The 20045-nt window shown below is 41.5% G+C and overlaps 1 protein-coding gene across 3 annotated transcripts in view; it reads right to left on the reverse strand.

Moving 5' to 3' along the window:
* The window catches only part of USP6NL (USP6 N-terminal like), a 135692-nt gene that overhangs the window by 43230 nt on the left and 72417 nt on the right, over window positions 1-20045 (reverse strand). Inside the window, exons 1-4 of one of the 3 annotated variants that reach the window (XM_031444753.2) lie at window positions 18679-18815; window positions 14354-14421; window positions 12213-12295; window positions 4042-4081 (exon numbers count right to left, since the gene is read on the reverse strand). In XM_031444753.2, coding sequence (XP_031300613.2) covers window positions 4042-4081; window positions 12213-12295; window positions 14354-14421; window positions 18679-18733 — 246 coding nt within the window. In that variant the 5' untranslated portion in view covers window positions 18734-18815. Of the gene's footprint in view, window positions 1-4041; window positions 4082-10921; window positions 10994-12212; window positions 12296-14353; window positions 14422-18678; window positions 18816-20045 lie in introns of those variants that run through there. The other 2 variants (XM_064479330.1, XM_064479331.1) reach the window with 2 other exon arrangements.

A 20045-nucleotide genomic window follows, 5' to 3' on the forward strand; every position in this document is an offset into this window, starting at 1 on the left:
AGGCGTAGCTGGATCCATGGAAATTCATGGCTTTATGTAGCCTTTCCTCCTTATTAAAAACATAAATAAGCTCAAAGAAACAATATAATCCACTGTTAATAGTGTTCTCTGCAGAGTAAACTAAGTGTGTTTGTTTATTTGTTTAAGTGCCTGTTCTGCCCAGAGCCCTCTGCAAAAATCAACACCAATCATCTGATGAGCAACTGCCTCCTCCCATTCCTATTTTAAACAGAGAATTGTCTTCAGCAAAAACAGAAAGAACAACCCTGGCAGAGCTGGAACCAAGGCCACGATGACTTGACCAGCCATCAGTGAACAAGTCTTCCCAAACGGCAAGAAGCACGTGCGGCCCCGTGCGGCGGACAGTCCGCGAAGACTCAGAAACTCAGAAACGCGCATGCGCTTCAGCAAGGTGATCGTCTCCACTGGTTCCGCTCCATGAGGCAACACGTGGAGAATTTTGTTTCAGTTTCCGAGAGCTGGCCGACCGCGGCCATCGGGACCAGGCAGCCACTGAAGAATATAAGCACTAAACTGAAACGAGAAAAACTGGGGGAAATCCTGGCAAACCGTGGGTCTCTAGCCTCAGGCTGCTCGTCACCAGCTCCGAAGGAAGCAGGCTGCGCCGGCAGGCGCGCGCTGGGCGTCCCCGCACCGGAGGCACAGACCACCCCATCCGCGGCCTCGGAGCCCCGCCCCGCCCCGCCCCGCCCCGCCCAGCCCCTGCCCGGAGAACGCCGGCAGGTGAATATAAGATTACGTCTTCGTGTTAAATTATCGAGGTGTGCATGTCATTTTTTACTGATTTCCTATTATATTAAAATCTCTACAGTAAACAACTAATAACTGTAACTTTAATTGCAGTGGGTAAGAGGTCTTTTACTGTACAGGCAAGTCTCTTAAAAAACAAAAAAATAAAAAATAACCTCCCTCAAGCACGCATCCTCCCCTACCTTTTGTCTCGTATTTCTTCTTTTCTTTAGCATCGCATTTCTTGAATCATCTATACTACTGGTTCCCAGGCATTTGAATTTTCTGGACCAGTAAAGCATTTTGAAGGGGGGTAAGGAGGTGGCATTGGAGAGAGAAGTCAATACTGGGTTCCCAGCGTGTTATTTTGCCAATATGGATGTCTTTTGTTAAAAGATACCTTCCAACTCTTCTCTCCCTAATTTCTCAACTAAAGCACATTGTCAAAAAGAACAGAGGACCAGCTCCACCAGCCCTCACCCCACACGGGCAGCAAAACGACACTGACCGTACGGTCACCTGGCGGGTCCCTTGTTATGAGGCATGTTCTGCCCTAGGTTCTGGGGACACGAGTGAACACAGCAGATGAAACCCCCCTCACAGAGGTTACATCCTAGTGAGGAAACAAACAAAATAAAGATACAAATAAAATACTTAGTATGTGAAATAGTGTTAGTGCTGAAGGAAAAATAAAGGAGGGGGTAGAATTAGCATGTGATGGGGGAGGGGGGCTGCCAGGACGGGTCTCACTCTGAGGGAGACACTTGAGTAAATACCTGAAGGAGAGGAGGGGCCGCGCCAGGTACCTCGGGGTGGGGGGAGGGCTCCCAGGAGAGGAAGCCGCAGGGCGAAGGCCTGGAGGAGGACCGTGGCAGGCGCGGCCAGGGAACTCTGAGGAGGCCAGAAGTGAGCAAGCGAGGGGGAGCAGGAGATGAGAGGGGAGACTAACAGAAACTAGGTCACAGGGGGCTCTGAGGTCAATCTAAGGACCTTCCCACTGACCATGGAGAAAGACCGTGGATAAGCCAGCATGTTCCCATTAGGAGTGGCATGACCCTACTATTTTAACTGGATCAGTCTGGCTCTTTGGGTGAACAGACAGACTGGGGAGAAGGGAGGACCAGGGCAGGGGCAGGAGCTGGAAGCCCCACAAGACAAGTCACCTCGGGCCAGGAGGCAGAGCAGAGCTGCTGGGAGGGCCTCACAGTGAACCTCCCTGAAGGCCCAGCTCCCAGGACTACGAGGGACACGGTGTGGATGTGAAAGGAGGAAGACAGACAGACAGACGACTCACAAGTTTTTAGACTGAAAACTGGAAGGGTAGGGCTCCCATGGGCTGAGATGGGCAGGTTTGTTCACAGAATGGATTTGAAGAGAACAACAAAAGCCCAGTTCGGACATTTATTAGACACTAAAGTGTACAGAGTAAGTCAGACTCCGAAGTCTAGACACTGAAATGGACTGACAAGGACATGCAAGTCGGGCAGCTGGCATTTAAAGTAGAAAGACTGGATGGGATCACCCAGGAGGAAGTAGACAGGAAGCAGCAGTTTCGGGCCTGAGCCGCGAGGCACCCTATGAAGGAGAAAGATCAGGGAGATGAGCAGGACCAAGCAGAGCGGGAAGAACACGTGGGGAGTGGGTCCTGAAGGCCAAGAAAAGAGCACGTGTCAGCTGGGGACACCAACCAACCACCTCGCATGTGCTGGGGAGTCCCTGGGAACTGACTCCTTGGCGGAACAACACAGAAATAAGAACGGAGAACAAAGAAGCAAGAACATCAGCTGAGAGAGGACAGGGAAGGGCTTACTGGAGGTTTGGGAAGAGAAGGGAACGTGGCACTAGTTAAAATGGGAGCAGAAATCCACTAGGAAGAAATGGTATCGTGTCCAGGCAGCATGAACGTCCAGCCACAGTCCGTGATCATGAACTTAACGTAAACCCACACACCGTGGTTGAGAGTCTTTCCCCAGCTGCGCTGAGCCATGCAGGCGCAGGCACTGCAGCGGCAGAAAGCTTCGCCTAGAAGGAGCGACAAGGGTGAGGAGGTGGGGGTGCCGGCCTGCAGCGGAGCACAGCTGGGAGAGAGGGGAGGAAGGCACGAGTGTGCCACGGGGCGTGGAGCAGTGGTGGGATCCAAAAGGGCCCAAGGATGAGCGAAGTCAGGGCACCAGCAGAGGGGTAATGGTCAGAGGGGGAGACAAAGAAATCCCTGTGTCCCCATTTCAAAGTTCACTGGAGGCAGGACAGAGAAGATGCTGTCATCTGTCACTTCCTTCTCCTTCATCCCTGAGCCGCAGAGATCCCCCCTTCTCCACCACCAGCACTGCCACTGCATGTCACGGACACCCTGCTCCCGAAAGCCACCATCACCTCCCACCTCCTGTCTCACGGGACCGTCCTCTGGTCCTGCACCAACAGTGAGCGTCTCAAAGGCAGAACCTGTCTTATCTGATCCTGACGTTCCAGGCAGCACCTACATTTCAGACCAGCACTTGATACACAGTTGCTGAGGAGTAGTATCACTTACATTCCTGTGCCAAAACATCCGTTACAATACCGAGAGAGAATGAGGCAGGCACAGGAGGATTCGGCCACAGGGACGTGCCAACAGGGATCTCTACACAGCGCACATAAAATGGCGACTTGACCCACATCTCAGAGTTACGCTACCGTTTTTATTTTATTTTCAGAAGATTTTGATTTCAGACAGATTTTCTAAAACATTTTTCAGATTCCGATTCCAATTTCACCTCCATTTTCTGAAACTCCTCCTGTCCAGAGGGCCTGACTCCCAGAGGAAGAGCATCGGAGCCCTGACTCAGCCCCGCCTGTGCCACAGTCCCAGGTGGGGCACCACGTCCAGCAGGTAGGTGGTCTCTGGGAACCGCCACCTCTCCCCCTTGTCAAGTTCTCATTAGAAGTTCCACAATATCTCAAATTATCGCACCATTCTTTCTTACTTTCTTGAAGTGACAGACTGAGGGTCAAATTTAACAGTGACGGCACCATTTACATATAATATGGCCCTCCAAATCATAAAGGTGGTAGGTTTTTAAATTTTTATTCATTTATTTTTTTTTATTATGTTTTGGGGGGGGGTCGGAGGTAATTAGGTTTATTTATTTATTTTAACGGAGGTACTGGGGATAGAACCCAGGACCTCGTGCATGCTGAGCACATGCTCTGCCACTGAGCTGTATACCCTCCCCCCACCAAAGGTGGTAGGTTTTATTCCTCTGATAAACATAATTTACTGGTAATTATAAATGAACACAGAGCTGGACTTACTCGTTCCACAGCTGCGTTATGATACGGGAGCTCTTCTTCACTGCAGAGGAAAAACAGCATGTGTGAAACAGTTGAAATCAGAGCAAATTCTGAAAAAATTATAAACCTGTAGGCACAGAGGATGTACAAACACTTGTCATCACAAAAGTTACATAAACTTTCAATTCCATCGGATTCAACATAAAACAATTAGCTAGTCTATAACCATATGGCCCCTGTCTTCAAATCTCTAGATCTGTACTGTCTAATCTAGTCATCTCTAGCCACATGTGGCTGTTTAATTTTAAATGTAAATTAAACTTAAAATTAATATAACTCATTATCAGTCTCTCTAGCCACAGGTCAGCTGCCGTACTGAGCAGGGCAGACAGAGAAACAACATTTCACCGCTGTGGACAAGACTGCTCTAGTCCAGGGGTCGACAACCTTTTCCGTAAAGGTAAATATTTAAATAGTAAATATTTTAGGCTTTGTGGATCATACAGTCTTTTTCATTACTTAACTCTGATGTTGGACTCTGAAAGCAAACACAACGACATGTAAACAGAGTCTGGTTTTGTTGCCACAAAACTTTTACAAAAACAAGCGGTAAGCAGACCTGGTCTACAGCCTCTTGTTTGCCATCCACTACTCTAGACCATCGCCTCCATTTTCTGGCTCAAACTATAGCCTAAAATAAATGGTTGTTCAAAAACGTTAGTATAGGGAAATAAAACTGTTTCCAATAGATTTATGAATTAAAAAGAAAACTTCAACTTTTATTCTGTAAATAGGGAAAGCTTCATAATGTCAAAAATTCAATGGGAATAATTTTTTAATGTACAATAAAAGATCAGATTCATCTCTCTTATACAGTAATTCTGATACCACCTCTAACATAAAACATTCCGAGACTCTTATGAGAACTGTCAGTAACACAAAAACAACGTGCTATCTGTAACAAGGTTATATGCTTTGAGTTGCTATGTATCAGCAGTCTCGATGTTCTGATGATACGTATGCCTTAGTTTCTCTTGAGTCCAAGTCATAGCACTTCCAAGAGCACAATACACTAGTATTCTTGAGCCCAGGATCTTCAAAGGCCCTCTTCTGCTACTCTGGAGTCTTGAGGCGAACCATGAAGCTGCAGCCATGGAACTGACAAAAATGTGTAACAGCCAAGAGATCTCAGAGAGGCAGTGCAACCCCTCACTGAACAGATAAGAAAACGCACACTTCCCTCAGTCACGTCACTTGTCCTAATACAGAGATGTCCAGCGCTACCTAACCCAGGGGCTTCAAACCAACGTAAGAGCTTCACACTGTGCAGGAGTATATGAACAACAGGCTAAGAAACCGATTCTCAAGAAGAAAATGAAACCTGTAGGATTAAGTATCTTTTTTTTTTTTAAGTAAAGTGTCTGCTCACTTTTATTTATCTTTATACCTTTCATTACGCTCTTAGCCTCACTCTCCTCGCTTATCTGTAATCCTGACCATGGGGGCCAGTGATGCACGAATGGCACAGGATGCAACTTCCAGTCTAAAACTGCTCCCACCCACTCTTCACCTGCTGACAGAAGGCTTGTCGACACCACTGGAAAGTACTCGCTGGGTGATCAGGTCAGCAGGGACATCTTGCAGGAATGAGGACATCCAGCAACCTCTGTGCACCCCGACGGTACTTCTGGGGAGAGCCGACTGCCGTGGGAGAGAGCTTCTGCCCAGCTGACCTGAGCAGACCCTAGGCAATGCCAGTCAGGACACTCCTCACTGCAAATGAAGTGCCAGCTCTGGCTGCCACCACAGGACAAGTTCTTGGTGTCTTCCTAGTCACTGAACAAGACTAACAGACCTAACTGGGCCTAGTCTCAGCACTGAATCAAAACCCAGTTTTGCACCATCTGTGGAATGACTAGGAATCACCTGCTCGGGCTACATGACCTGTGCTGGGCGGGTCTTACAGAATGAACTGCACCCCTGCCTCTGGTAGCCACCGACATGCTCCTGTGTGCATGAATCTGGGGTTTGGTTGTTTTTAGATTCCATGTTTAAGTGATACCACACAGTACTTGTCTTTCTCTGACTTATTTCACTTTCATGGTCCATCCATGTGGTTGCTAATGGCAGAATTTTCTTCTTTTTTATGGCTGAGTAACAGTCCATTATGTATGTATGTATGTACACACATATATGTTTTCTTTATCCAGTCATCTGTTGATGGACATTTATGTTGTTTCCATGCCTTGGCTACTGTGAATACTGCTGCAGTGAACATGGGGTTGGGTGCACATGTGTGTGTGCAGATATGTGATAGTGTTTTCACGTCCTTCAGATAAACACTTGAAAGTGGAACTACTGGATCATACACTAGCTCTATTTTTAATTTTTTGAGGAGCCGCCATACGGTTTTTTATAGTGCCTGCATCAAGTTACATCCCTACCAGACATGCACAAGGGCTCCCTTTTCTCCACATTCTTGCCAAAATTCATTATTTCTTGTCTTTTTGATACTATCCATTCTAACAGGAGCAAGGTACTATCGCCTTGTGGTTCTGATTTGCATTGCCCTGATGATTAGTGATGCTGAGCACCTTTCCATGTACCTGTTGGCCATCTGTATGTCTTCTTTAGAAAAAATATTTAGATCATCTGCTAATTTTTTAATTGGATTGTTTGGGTTTTTTTTGTTCTTTATAAATTTTGGGTATTGATCCCTTATCAAATATATGATTTGCAAATACTTTCTCCCATTCAGTAGGCTGCCTTTTCATTACCTTCATGGTTTCCCTTGCTGCACAGAAACTTTTAGCTTGACGTAGTCTTTTTTTGTTGTTGTTGTTACCTTTGCTTTTGGTGTCAAATCTAAACAATCATCACCAAGACCTAAGACAAGGAGCTTACTGCCTAAGTTTTCTTCTAGGAGTTCTATGGTTTCAGGTCTTACATTCAAGTCTTTAATCCAGTGCGAGTTGATTTTTGTATATGGTTTAAAATAGTGGTCCAATTTCATTCTTTTGCGTGTGGCTGCCCAGTTTTCCCCACACCATTTATTGAAGAGGCTGTCCTTTCCGCATTGTATATTCTTGGCTCCTTTGCCAAGAATTTGCTATAAAGTCATTGACCATAGGTACGTGGGCTTATTGCTGGGCTCTCTATTCTGTTCCACTGACCTATGTGTCTGTTTTTATGCCAATAATTACACTGTTTTGATTACTACAGCTTATAATATAGTTTGAAATCAGGAAGCATGATGCCTCCAGCTTTGTTCTTCTTTCTCAAGATTGCTTTGGCTATTCAGGGTCTTCTATGGTTCCATACAAGGGTTAGGATGATTTGTTCCATTTACGTGAAACATGCCGATGTAATTTTGATAGGGATTGCACTGAATCTGTAGATTGCTTTGGGTATACATTTTAACGATATTAATTCTTATACTCTACAAGCACAGAATATCCCTCCATTTATTTGTGTCTTTTATTTCTTTCACCAATGTCATAGCTTTCAGTGTGAAGATCGTTCACCTCCTTGGTTAAACTGATTCCTAAGTATTTCATTTCAATGCAATCATAAGTGAGACTGTTTCCTTAATTTCTCTCTCTGATAGTTTGTTACTAGTGCATAGAAATGCAAATGCTTTGTGTATATTGACTGTATATCCTGCAACTTGACTAAATCTGTTTATTAGTTCTAACATTTAATGGAGTTTTTAGACTATATATAAGATGATATCACCTGCAAATAGAGACAGTTTTTACTTCTTCCCTTCCAATTTGGATATGCTTTATTTCTTCTTCTTGCCTAACTGCTCGGGCTAGGACTTCTAACGCTATGTTCAATAAAAGTGGTGAGAGCGGGCAACCCTGTCGTGTTCTTCACCTTAAAGGAAAAGGTTTCCGTTCTTCATCACTGAGTATGCTGTTAACTGTGACCTTGTCATATACGGCCTTTATCACGTTGAGATACTTCCACTCTATATCCATTTTGCTGAGAGTTTTTATCATGAGCAGATTCTGAATTTTATAAAGTCTTGAGACTTCATACATGGATGACAGAGCAGAAACATGATGAGTGCACCACTGCTGCTGGTAAGTGTGTGAAAGGAAGGACAAACGCACACCTGCATGCACATGTGCATCTTTACCCTGCCACCTAAATATCCTCCAAGGAGAAGAAAGGCAAGATCAAAATCTGGGTGAGTGCAGAGTGTTCCTTTAGGTCAGCAAACTACAGCCCCTGGATCAAATCTAGCCCACAGCCTGTTTTTGTAAATAAAGTTTTATTGGAACACTGCCACGCTCATTCATTTATGTATTGTCTATGACTGTTTTCATGCTACAATGGTAGAGTTGAATAGCTGTGACAAAGATCATATGATCCGCAAAGCCAAAATATATTTAGTATCTGGCTCTTTACAGAAAATGTTTGCCTACCCCTGCTGTAGAAAACAAAGGCTTGTCCTCTGATGGAAAGAGGCACGTAGAGACTGCTTAAAGAAAAGACTAAGCTGACAGTTAAGACACTATGCTTCATGGAAATGCACTACATAAAAAGGAAAGCAACAACAAAAAGCAACATCACTGGAAAGACAGTGACCCTATCTGGATCTTTTTTTTTTTTTTTCATCTGCTACTTAACATAAAAGAATTACTAATTAGAGTGTATGTGTCTTTAATTTTTCAACAGCTCAGGTGGAGTGTTTCTGTAACTGAGATAAACCTTCATTTGGAAACATCAAACTTAACGTGTTGAAATCAGCAAGTTGAATATATTGACTAAATTTTATTTCTGACTTTGTAGTAAATTTTGTCTTAGATTTCCTCTAACCTAATTATTGGAAGAGCAGAAAGAATTCTCAAGGCCTTGTCATTTAAATAATCTTCAAAAGCAAAAACACTGTAATTCTAAGTTTTATAAATGTACACATTTTGGTAAGTAGGTGAAAATTTGAAGCTTGGTATTAATTTTATCTTTATTTTTGAGCCCATTTCCGTCTAATTCTTCTATTAATAACTTGTGGCCTAAAAGCATTATCTATCATTATCCAAATACCAAGCATTCTTTGTTGAGCAGACTAACAGTGACTATTTTTGATAAAAAATGTTGGAAGTTCAAATGCTGAAAGTTCTCTAAGTTCTTAATAAGCCTGATTCTCCATTCTCCAGATGCACCTCCCTCACAGACACACAGTGGGGCCTGACTCCCCACTTCTGCGTATTAAACAAAGACAATCCTGTTCCAGCAGCAAGCCAGGCTGGTTTGGCAACAGTTTTTATACTTGTTGTGAAATCTGTTATAAAACCAAGTTAGTCCAACACTGTATTCATTAATTACTGTCATCCTTCACGTATCATAACAAGTAATTTAAAAGTTCCTAAAACTGTAATTACGTACAAAGTCAGCAGCCTTCAGAGAAGGCTACGAAGTTACTTTATACCATCTTACTGACGTTGACACTTAAAACCCATGTTTATCCCAGAACCAATCAAAAGTTACAAAGAACTAAGACAGCAGAAAGAAACGCTTTCGATCACGGTGTGACAGGAGCAACACCTAAATGCCTCGGCCAAGTGACTTCATTCACTAGGGCAAAAACTCCCCATCTACAGTGACAAGCAATAAAAGGCACCAGCAGCAACCTCGGGAGAAAATGTTCTACTGCAGTGAGGCATTGTAACAAAAAAACAGTGACTGGTGAAATCTAGTAAGGCCTAACACTACGCTAAAATCCACTTCTGTGCTTCCTTATTTTCATCTGTGCTGCCTGCTTGAGGACTGCATCATGGAGTAAATTTTAAAAATCAGTTCTCAGTATGGGAACTGGTTCAGCTTCGTTTTCAAAGGCACGCTGAGCTCATCGGCTATCTGAGTACACGTCTCAGGAGACGTGATCACTTCAAAGAGCATCCCTCTCTTTAGGCACTCTTTCTCCTCCCTTTAGTTTTCTTTCTAGGCATTTCAAAGAGCTTCGTCGGTATTTCTCTTATTAAAAATACAGGTAGTATAATTCAGAAGGTCAGAACTGAGGCTCTCCCATGAGGCGGCCAAGGTCAGTGCCCCGGATCCGACACTGTGAGCACAACCTGGGCAAGCTGCTTGGCCTCTCTGTACTTCAGGGTCATCTAAGAAACGATACAAAGAGTGCCTAGCCCACAGAGCTCCTGAGAGGGATGAACGAGTAAATTCTTCTTGTAAAGAGCTTAGAACAGCTCCTGGCACACAGCAAGCGCTCAATAAATGTTAGCTCATATTATTAAGGTAAATCACTGACTTTTTTCCCACTAGAGACAAAAGGACCTCAGCTCAGAGATAAGAAACAAGCATGGAGTAAGCGGATGTGATTTTTATATTGCCAAATACAGGCCAGGCTCTTGGACCAGAATCCAGTTGCTTTCAGCAATGAGAAAAGAGAATCTGAATAATTCCTAGACCCTTTTGGAATGCACAGGTTTTTCAAATGCATTTGATACTATATTAGATCATTTCATGATAAAAATCATCTTTTATACTGGTTTCACAGCACTTTTATTGGTTTCATCACAAACACTTGGGGAGGTGTAAATCACTGAGTTGTATCCTACTTTCTGAATCAAAATCTGCGACAGATCCCAGGAATCTCTTTTAAAAGCAAACAGAGGGTAGAGGTATACAGCACAGTGATGGAGCATGTGCTTAGCATGCACGGAGTCCTGAGTTCAATCCCCAGTAACTCCATTTAAAAAAGAAAAAATATCCCCAAAAGATATAAATAAATAAATATTTAAAAACCTAAAAAAAAAGTAAAATTAAAAAAAAAATAAAAACCTTTCCTAGCTAATTCTAATGTGCAGGAAAATATGGGATCCACTGATCTTAACTGTGCTATATACTCAAATTGTCCTTCAGGACTTCATTCACACACCTCAGATCTGCACAGTAACCCACACAAATGTGTAGTCATTTCCTGCCATATTTGTGGCCAAGTCTGATTTACCTTAAAAAGAAAAAAAAAGTGGAAGTGAGGTTTATTTTAAGAACAGTATTTTCATCATAGTCAAATACTGCTGCTGTTAGTCTGTTGAAATTCAAAGCCTTCCTACAGTTAGTAGGGGAACATTTCAGATGCGCTAGTACCGTTAGGTAGAATAATAACAACTTATATTTGCAAAGACCTTTATGTCGTGTTCTGTCATTTTATTTCTTCAGTGCTTCAACTACCCCTCAGTATGTAGAGCAGTAACTGTTCTGTTTAACAGATGAGGCATGAGACAGCTGAGACCAGCAAAGCCTATCCCAGAACTGTTTGTTTGTTTGCTTGCTTGTCTTACCCTGAGAAAAACATGATACAACAAAACACCTTCTAAAAGCAAGAAAGCTGAACAGAAAGGAAAAACACGGTCTGAGTACTATAAAGTTACTGCTATGAACTATACAAAACATTGTATTTTTCCTTTGAAATTTAATCATATCATAAAATAAAAATCCCTGGCTTTTCCCTACGTATAATAAATGAGACTAGAAAAGAATACATCTGAATGAGTAGTAAAGTTAACCACTCAATTATACAAAACCAAACAAACTATACAGATGAAGAAAAGTCTCCACCTGTGGGAATCTGACTAAACAAAGCTGTACCCGAAACGGGCAGATTCACATCATTGCAGGATGTTTTTAGAAGTCCAAAAATCACTTTAACGACTTTGCTTTGCAGGGTTCTAGACTCTTGACTCTCTCTATACATACTCAGGATAAATGGAATTAATTTCGAGAAGCAATAACATGAACACATCGCCAGCCATAAGGAAGATCAATGACATTTCTTTCCATTGCTCATTCTTAGGCTGCAAAATACTGAAGTTCTAATTGCTAATTATTTTTAAAATACATTTACATAAAATGAAATGTTTTATTATTATTTCTGAAATACAAGTTATTGATTTAATTCTGCTAAATTATTAATACAACTCATTAATTGCACTTAATGTTCTTACTAAAACACAGTGTGTATTAAAGATTGTATTCTTAACTGTATTTCAATTTCAATCATAGACATTAAAAATGCCAGTAATTTAATAATAAAAAGCGTGTTGCAGGACCGATCCTAGGATCTTATTCACAGTAATGCTATTAAAAAAAAAAAAAAGAAAATCAGTAATAAAAGGTGACCACAGAAACATAATTTTAAATGTCAGCTTTCAAACTGTGTAACTTACTGTAAGAAGCCAAATCTATCTGTGACTCTGTAAACCAGGTAATCAGCATCCTCCCAAGGTTCAATCTCTGCGCCTTCTCGTCCCTACGGCAGGAGACAAAGGAGGAGGTTACTGGGAATGTATAAAACTGAATCATTTCTTAAAAGAAAAAGACAAAAAAATTGTTTTTTTTTTAATAAAAATAAGAGCTGGAACTGAGGCATTATCAACCGTACTTGACTTAAAAAAAAAAAACTATTTCTGGCAATAATCACTATTTCTTTGTTTCAAACTTTGGAAGATACTAACTAAGCCTTGAACCTAAGACTTGGGTTAACGTGAGAAACTGGTAAAGAGGAAGCAATGGAGGGTAAGAAAGCCAGTCAAGAATGAACTGCCAAACTTGAAGGTTTTAGAGCAAACACGCCTTAGAAAAAACAGGTTTCTTGCCTTTTCATCCAAACTCCTCAGAAGAAGGGGCTCCCTTCAGAGCTTCACTGGTCCTGGCACTACTCTTGCCGAGGTCAGAGTGGCCCCCCACCCACCATCAGGTCCCGGGGACATGCTTCCAGCCTCAACCAGTGGACTTTTCTGGCACACTTGTCAGCATTGCTCTGTCCCTGTTTCTCAAGCTCCAGGACCCTCATCTATTGGTTCTTCTCGTCCTTCCCCAACTTTTCCATGACAGCTTTGTCACAGGTACCTCTTGAAGGCTGGTGCCCGGAGCTCTGTCCTCAGCACTCCATCCTTTTCACTCCCCTCCCAAGGCTGCAGAGCAGCACCGACTAGCATGGGAACCCAGTGGAACCCAGGTCTGTGGGGACCAGTCCCTCCCACTTCGCTCCCAGTACCCAGCTGTGTCATGGAGCCTCCCCCTGAAGACACTGCTAACTGTCTGTGCACCTGCTCCCCTCCAAGCAGGCGACAGCGTCTCCTGGGCAAGGACTGCTGTAACTCACGCGTGTACGGTGAATTCCCAAGGCCTAGCATGGGGCCTAGCCTGGTCACTAACTGCTAATTGCATTGGGAGAAAAAAATGCAAGCAAGTTCTATTGGTTTTAAATTAGTTAAACAGTTAAATAAATTAATCAGGTTTTCATGGCCACGCTAAAATCTAATCATAATAATGGGACACTGTGTCTGATGTTCCAAACAACCAACTTAAAAACGAACTCTGGGAACATGACTATTAAATTGAGCACTGCCTGAATGCCTCCCTGGAAGCAGGGTGCAGTCCAGATGGCCTTCGATAATTTCATGTTCCTGTTATTCTCACAAACAATCAAAAATAACAGATATGAAATTACATGCAAGTGATATAAATATAAAACATGACATTTATAAATCATAGCTACAACTCATTATGGACCTCAAGAGATAGGGTAAGAATAAGGATACATGTAAATTGTCAATCCACTATGATCTTCTAGGGTATTAAAAACCAGATTCCATAACTAAAGGATAAAATGCTAACAGAGATCATACTTCACTTACAAATTCAAATTTTTAGATCCATGTTAAACTTTTAGTAGCACATATCATTTATAAATAAAATGGGTATTTAATTCCATACACTAATGTATTAAAATATTTATTGAATACTTAGTATGGGCCAGAACTATTGCAGGCATTTAGGATACCAGAGCAAATTAAACAAAAGAAATTCTTACCCTCAGAGAGTTTACATTCTAGGAGTGAGAACAGACAACAAAGTATAATATAAAGTATGCTGATACAATAAATGTTACGATGACAAATAAAGAAGAGAAGGGCGATAGAGAGCTGGGAGTGGAGGGGGTATTAAACAGTGTGAGAAGATTTCACTAAGATGTAGCATCTAGGCAAAGAGCTGAAAGAGGAGACAATGAGGCATGAGGATATCCAGGATACAAATGCTCCAGGCGGAAGAAACAGTGCAAAGGTCCTGAGGCAGGAGCAAGCCTGTAAGAAGTGCTGGAAGAATAACAAGTGACTAGATTAGCTGGAGCAGAGGGAAGGAGGGACAGAAAATAGAGATGAACACAGAGAAAAAAGATGACTTCAACAGTCACAGGGAGTAGGCAAACAGCCTCTGTAATTTAAGCTCTCCAAAAAGCAAATCCATTTCTATTAATATGTTTTTTTAAATAAAGATTACTCAAAGAGTAAATATGAATACTTACTCTGTCATATTTAGCAACTATTTCAGCTCGCTCCTGGGCAAGTTTGAATGCTACATCCTGGTCTGAATCTATGGAGAGATCAAATTTAAATGAATTGTTATTTCAAGATTCATAAAGTTAATTAATTATAAAACTAAGACAAAATGAATCAAAATAAAACAATAAATCAATGCTGCCTGAAGTGACAAATCAGAAAAATCAAACAAACTTACAAGAATGAGTAAAGTATCTGTTAACTATAACTTTGAAATATCAACATATCTACCATTTCAATATTATATACGATACCCCAAAGGAAGCAAATCTGTTAGCATAGCATTAACTTAGGAGATATGATAAATTTTATCCCTCAAGAGTTAATTTTGGATCTAATTTCATAGAAATAAATATCAAAGTAGAAACTGGAACTGAGAACTCTTAAGTTTTCAGAGGAAACCCACTTGTGGGCATGACGTGAAGAGCTTCCAAGGAGACTTGAAAAAACTGAGGTAATCTGCCCACAAAACAAACTCATGCAAGACAGACTTTAGGAGTTCAAAAATTGTTTTTTTTTTTGATGTGATGAATATAATCACGTCTTCGTTTAGACTCTCAGGTCCCCTTTATCAACTGCCCCAACTACTGAAATAATCTCCAGTCTTGTAACACACACCCCTCTTTCTTAGTACTGCCAGGTTATCTTTTAAAGGCACAAATCAGAGATCAAGACATGAGGTAGTACGGAGAAGACCACACATCCCAAGTACCACAAATAAAAATAGAAGACCAATGACTTACTGTATAAAAGGCACTTCTGATCAAGAAGAAAAAGCCAAGCATTCCAGTGGGAAACTGGGCAAAGGTCATGAGCAAGACATTTACAGGAGTAAAACAGCAGAACAACTCTGTGTTCCTACTAAGTGTCCGGCAGATAGTAAGATCCCACCAGCAGCTGATGCTGTGAAAAGCACTTTACATGCCTTGTCACATTTAATTCTCACAGCAGCACTCGTCATACTAATCCTACGACACAGATGAAAAAAAACGAGGTGGAGACATTTTAACCAACTTGTATATGATCACAAGCCTACTAAATAGGAAAACTGAGATTCAAATTCAGACAGTGGTGACTGCACGGCCCACGATTTTAACCACTGTTGCGGAAAAATGTGTTACAGCTAGGCGTTACAGCTCAGTTGTGACAGCAACCTGGAACCAGGCGAGAGACCAAGCAGCACTCGGAGAGTCGGAGACCTCAGGTTTATTACGCCAGCGGGCCCACAACAGTTAACACTCCAAACTCTGAAGCCAGTCTATAGGTTTACACAGGGCTTTCATAGGCTGCCAGTTTTACACTTTGCAACGTCATATGCAAATAAAGTACAACAGAAGTTGACCAACCAGGAACAAGCTTCGTAGAAATAGACCAATCAGGGGTGAGCTCCATGCAAATGAAGTACTACAAATGGACCGATCAGAAGTTAGGGAAGTGGGCCAATCAGAAGTGAGAGTAGTAACCAATCAGGAGTGAGAGTAACAACCAATCAGGAGTGAAAGAAAGTGAGCTCAGGGAACCAATAGAATTCTAGGTGTAAGTTAGCAACTTTAGAGGCAAAAAGTGAGATAAAGCCTCTGGGCCGGGGAACCGGAAGGTGCTGGGAGGAGAGCAGCGGACCTGCCTAGGGGTCCTGCTGGTCTTTTTATGGGGCTTCCCACCTCACCACGATGAAAATGATTACTGAAGATGAAAAGAGGACATCCAGTTTTCAGGCAGAACACACACTTTTATATTCATTCCTCCTACAACCCCACTAAAATTGGAAATTCTTTAAATCCTTGCCCTCAACAGCCCAGCAAATGGAGGTTCCAGAGAAGAGACGAGAATGGGGTTAAAAACAGGGAGTTGATGAAAGGAACCAGCTCTCTGAGGTCTCAGGGATTGAGCGGGTATATACAGACGGTGGAGTCCAGGCAAGAGAACCAAATCCTCACCCTCCGAAGCAGGAAGCCAACAGATAATGCCTCAACCTGCAGACCAGGAAGCGGCAGCAGAGGCCTGCTACCTGGCGCCAGAACGTAAACAGACGGAGACTCCGTCCGGACTGCAGACCCTTTAGGTCTGCTGGGTGCGCAGCGAGGAGGGAGGGGGACGTAAATCAGCTATTTTTCAAAATAAGTTTTACAGACGGCCAAATCTTTAAACCACGTACAGCTCTGACAAAAATAAAGTCTAAATTTAAAAGGCAAGACATGGGGGGGAAAGTCAACTCATTACAAACTAAAGAAACATGAGTTTTAAAATACCACTTTGCACCTATCTCAGACTGACCAAAAAATGCACTGACACTGCTCAGTCTGACATAGTGTGGTGCAATCTGCTGAACCTTACACTGTGGGCAGACTTTAAAATGTATAAAATCTTTCTGGAAAACAATCTGATAAAAGGTATTAAAAATCTTAAAAATAAGCATCTCCTTTTCCCAACAACCCCACCTCTAGGAGTTTATGCTAATGAAATAAACAAGCCCAAGGTTGTTCATAATAGTAAAAATAGCAGAATGGAAATTTGTAAATTTTTGTATTTGGGGGAAAAACGTTTACATCATTGCTTTCCTCAGACCACGAAGTTTCAATATGCTATCCTTTGAGGGAAATGTAAATAAACAATATAATGGTTCAATAAAATAACAAAAACACGGATTAACTGTTCAGATTTTCCCAGTTAACTAACGCATTCGGAAGTCTGGGATCCTACTGGAGACTTGTGAACCTGGTCAATTCCTTTCTCCCTCTTCTGCTCCCAACTTCAACCCTTCATACGCGCACTTCTATACAAAGGTAGGAAAGCGAATTAACAGAAATTAAACTCAAACCAGGGAACCTGACTACTTAATAAATTCCACTTCCATTATCAGAAAACAGCTAAGCATGAATTTCCTTGTTGATTAGTCCAAATTCAATACATGAATGTATTTTATATCAGTCTTTATTCTTGCTACTAGTCTTAGGAGTCTCAACTATATTTCCAACTTCACTACTAAAAGTTTAAAAGTATAAAGGCAACAACTGGAAACGTGACGGAGTTAGGAAGTGAAGATGTCAAGTGTCCCAAGAAAACACCATCGTGGCAAACTGTGAGATGGAGTGCTTCACATGGATCGTCTCCAGTCTAGAGACCAACCTCCAGAAAGGACATGCTAGCCAGGTAACAAAGGGCCTACCAGCACTGGATGCAACTGCACCCTAATTCTACGGGAGAAAAATGAGGTACTTTAACATGTTACAATAGTTGACTTCACTCTGAATCAAATAAGTACTCATCTTTGAATTCCTTTAGAAAGTTCTTATCCTTATATTTCCCCAGGGGGAGAAAACTGTATAATATTAATGACTGTATTCTAAAAAGAGAATTAAATTAAACTAATTTTATAAAATACAGACAAACCTGCTTCTTTGAAGAGGCTAAATGGAAATGTCAATCTTCCCCAACACCAAGTTTAGAGGCATTATTTAATAATCTGCACTGTGAGGCAATCATCTTTCAAGTAGGAAGTAGTTTCCTTACAGAGAATTCACTAAGTTAAATATGTTTCATACTGTCTGATCTATAGTCGAGAAGTTTATTAAGAATTATACTAGAATACTCCATTTGCTTTGTTCTGATTGCCTATTTAGTAATTCCACTGCAGAGCAAGGAGTCTGCCCTAAAAACACTGGCCACAGAGGGTATCAACAGCTGTCTCGTGTCTGTGTGCAAATGTGCACCAAGTCCCAGGCACCCACTAAATGACAGCTGTGTCCCTGGGCACGCACATCACACGTCATCGTCAAGCCTAGCACATTACTCAAGCCAAATGGAATCAAATCATTTTAATCGGCTTTACATCTAATATAACAATGTTTCAAAGTATAAAAGGCATATTTTAAGCAGTAAAGACCAAAGATGTTTGGGTTAAATACTCAAGTATACAGGAAAACATCTCTGGAAACACATGTATGGAAAAAAAATGACACTGACAGTATTTAAGAAGGCTTTTTAAAATGACGACTATAACATTTTAAGAAGACCTCTAATTCCGTTTAAACATCAGCATTTTTAAGAGTCAAGTATCCACCTGAATTACATTTTTTAAAAGTAGGCACTGTAAGTTAGTATCACAAAGTTAACTCCAAACTGTAATGAACAATTCAAAGTTATTAAATTTTAAATTCAATTCAATAAAACAGAATTGATAGACCATTTTGTCTTGTGTACATTTTGACAGATCAATGTTTAAAATATATATATTAAAAAATATATATATATATACATAAAATCAGCAATCTCAATTTAGAAAGTACTTTACCCTTTGTGAGATAACCAGTCTGGCCTTGGGAATTAACAACAGCTTCAGTCCTCATAGAGTAAACTTATCTATTCCAAGATCTCATTGTCACTTTACAGTCCACAAGCACACCAAGAGTGCCGGGTGGTACCCCACACATTCTGTGACAAACTGAAACATAGAAGCGGAAGGCAGTTCTGCTTTAAACTATTTGTGAAACAAGCGGAAGGAGAGAAGGTCTGAGATACATTCTCAGGGAGAAAAAAGCCCTCACTGTGGTTACATGGACTACAGATATTCAAACAAAGATGATGTTTGTTGAGGGTAAAAGCATGTCTTTCAGGCTGGGGCCCAGTAGGAACCACAGCAGCCTACACCCCACATTCCACCTAATAACAAACAGGGGCTGTAACAAGGAGCTTCACAATGTGCCTTCACCCTGTACTTCAAAATTAGCCACATTCTTATTACTTTTAATAAAACTTGTCTTGGAGCAACAAAGAAAAAAATTTATTTAAAACATCAGACTACAGCTAAGTAGGACCACTCTTGTCCTCAAGCACACTGTATAACAATTTGTAATGGGCAAGCTTCAGCCCCGGGTTCAGACACTATGCACTAAGTTCTGGAAGGCTTTGGAAATTTTTAACACACCACACATACACAAGCGAAATAAACATTTCATGAAACAATACGTCTAACTACTGTCAGACGGCGCTATGAAATTTTCTATTCCATTCTACTGATTCTTTCCTTCTTCCTTTAATTGCTTATTTTTTTTTAAATGGAATGGAACCTACAATTTGGAAACCACTGTGCAAAAGTGACAGTCACATTAGAGGCATGCTTATGAACAGCAACTTCACTTACCTGGACACTAATGAATTAAGTTTACACTCAGCTTAAGCCAGGTGTAACATTCAAGACAGGAAAAAGTCTCAGAAGCTTAGAGAGAGGGAAAAACTTTAAGCCATAAATCAAGGATTGAGAATCAAATGGGGCATCATACTTCTTATCAGCTAGAACATAACAGAGCACTTATTTTCAAAGTTCCAAGAAAAAAAAAATTATCCTGAGCTTGGAGCCAAACAACTGATCAAGTATGAGGAAAAATTAAAATGTTTTTAGATATTTACAAGGCGTGGTAAGCTGAAGAGTGACTCCCCAGAATACATCCACATCCTAATCTCTCCAACTTGTGAACGTGCCCGATACGGCAGAAAGGATTTGCAGAGGTACTTAAGTAAGGACCTTGAGACGGGGAGGTGACGCTCGACCGTGTGGGCGTCACAGGCACCTTGTAGGGGAGATGAGAAGGTCAAAGGAGGAAGCAGATACGAGGACAGAAGCCAGAGGCTGCAGTGCTGTGAAGCAGGAAGGGGCCATGA

Source organism: Camelus dromedarius, chromosome 26, assembly GCF_036321535.1.
Source record: "Camelus dromedarius isolate mCamDro1 chromosome 26, mCamDro1.pat, whole genome shotgun sequence".
Taxonomy (NCBI): Eukaryota; Metazoa; Chordata; class Mammalia; order Artiodactyla; family Camelidae; genus Camelus; species Camelus dromedarius.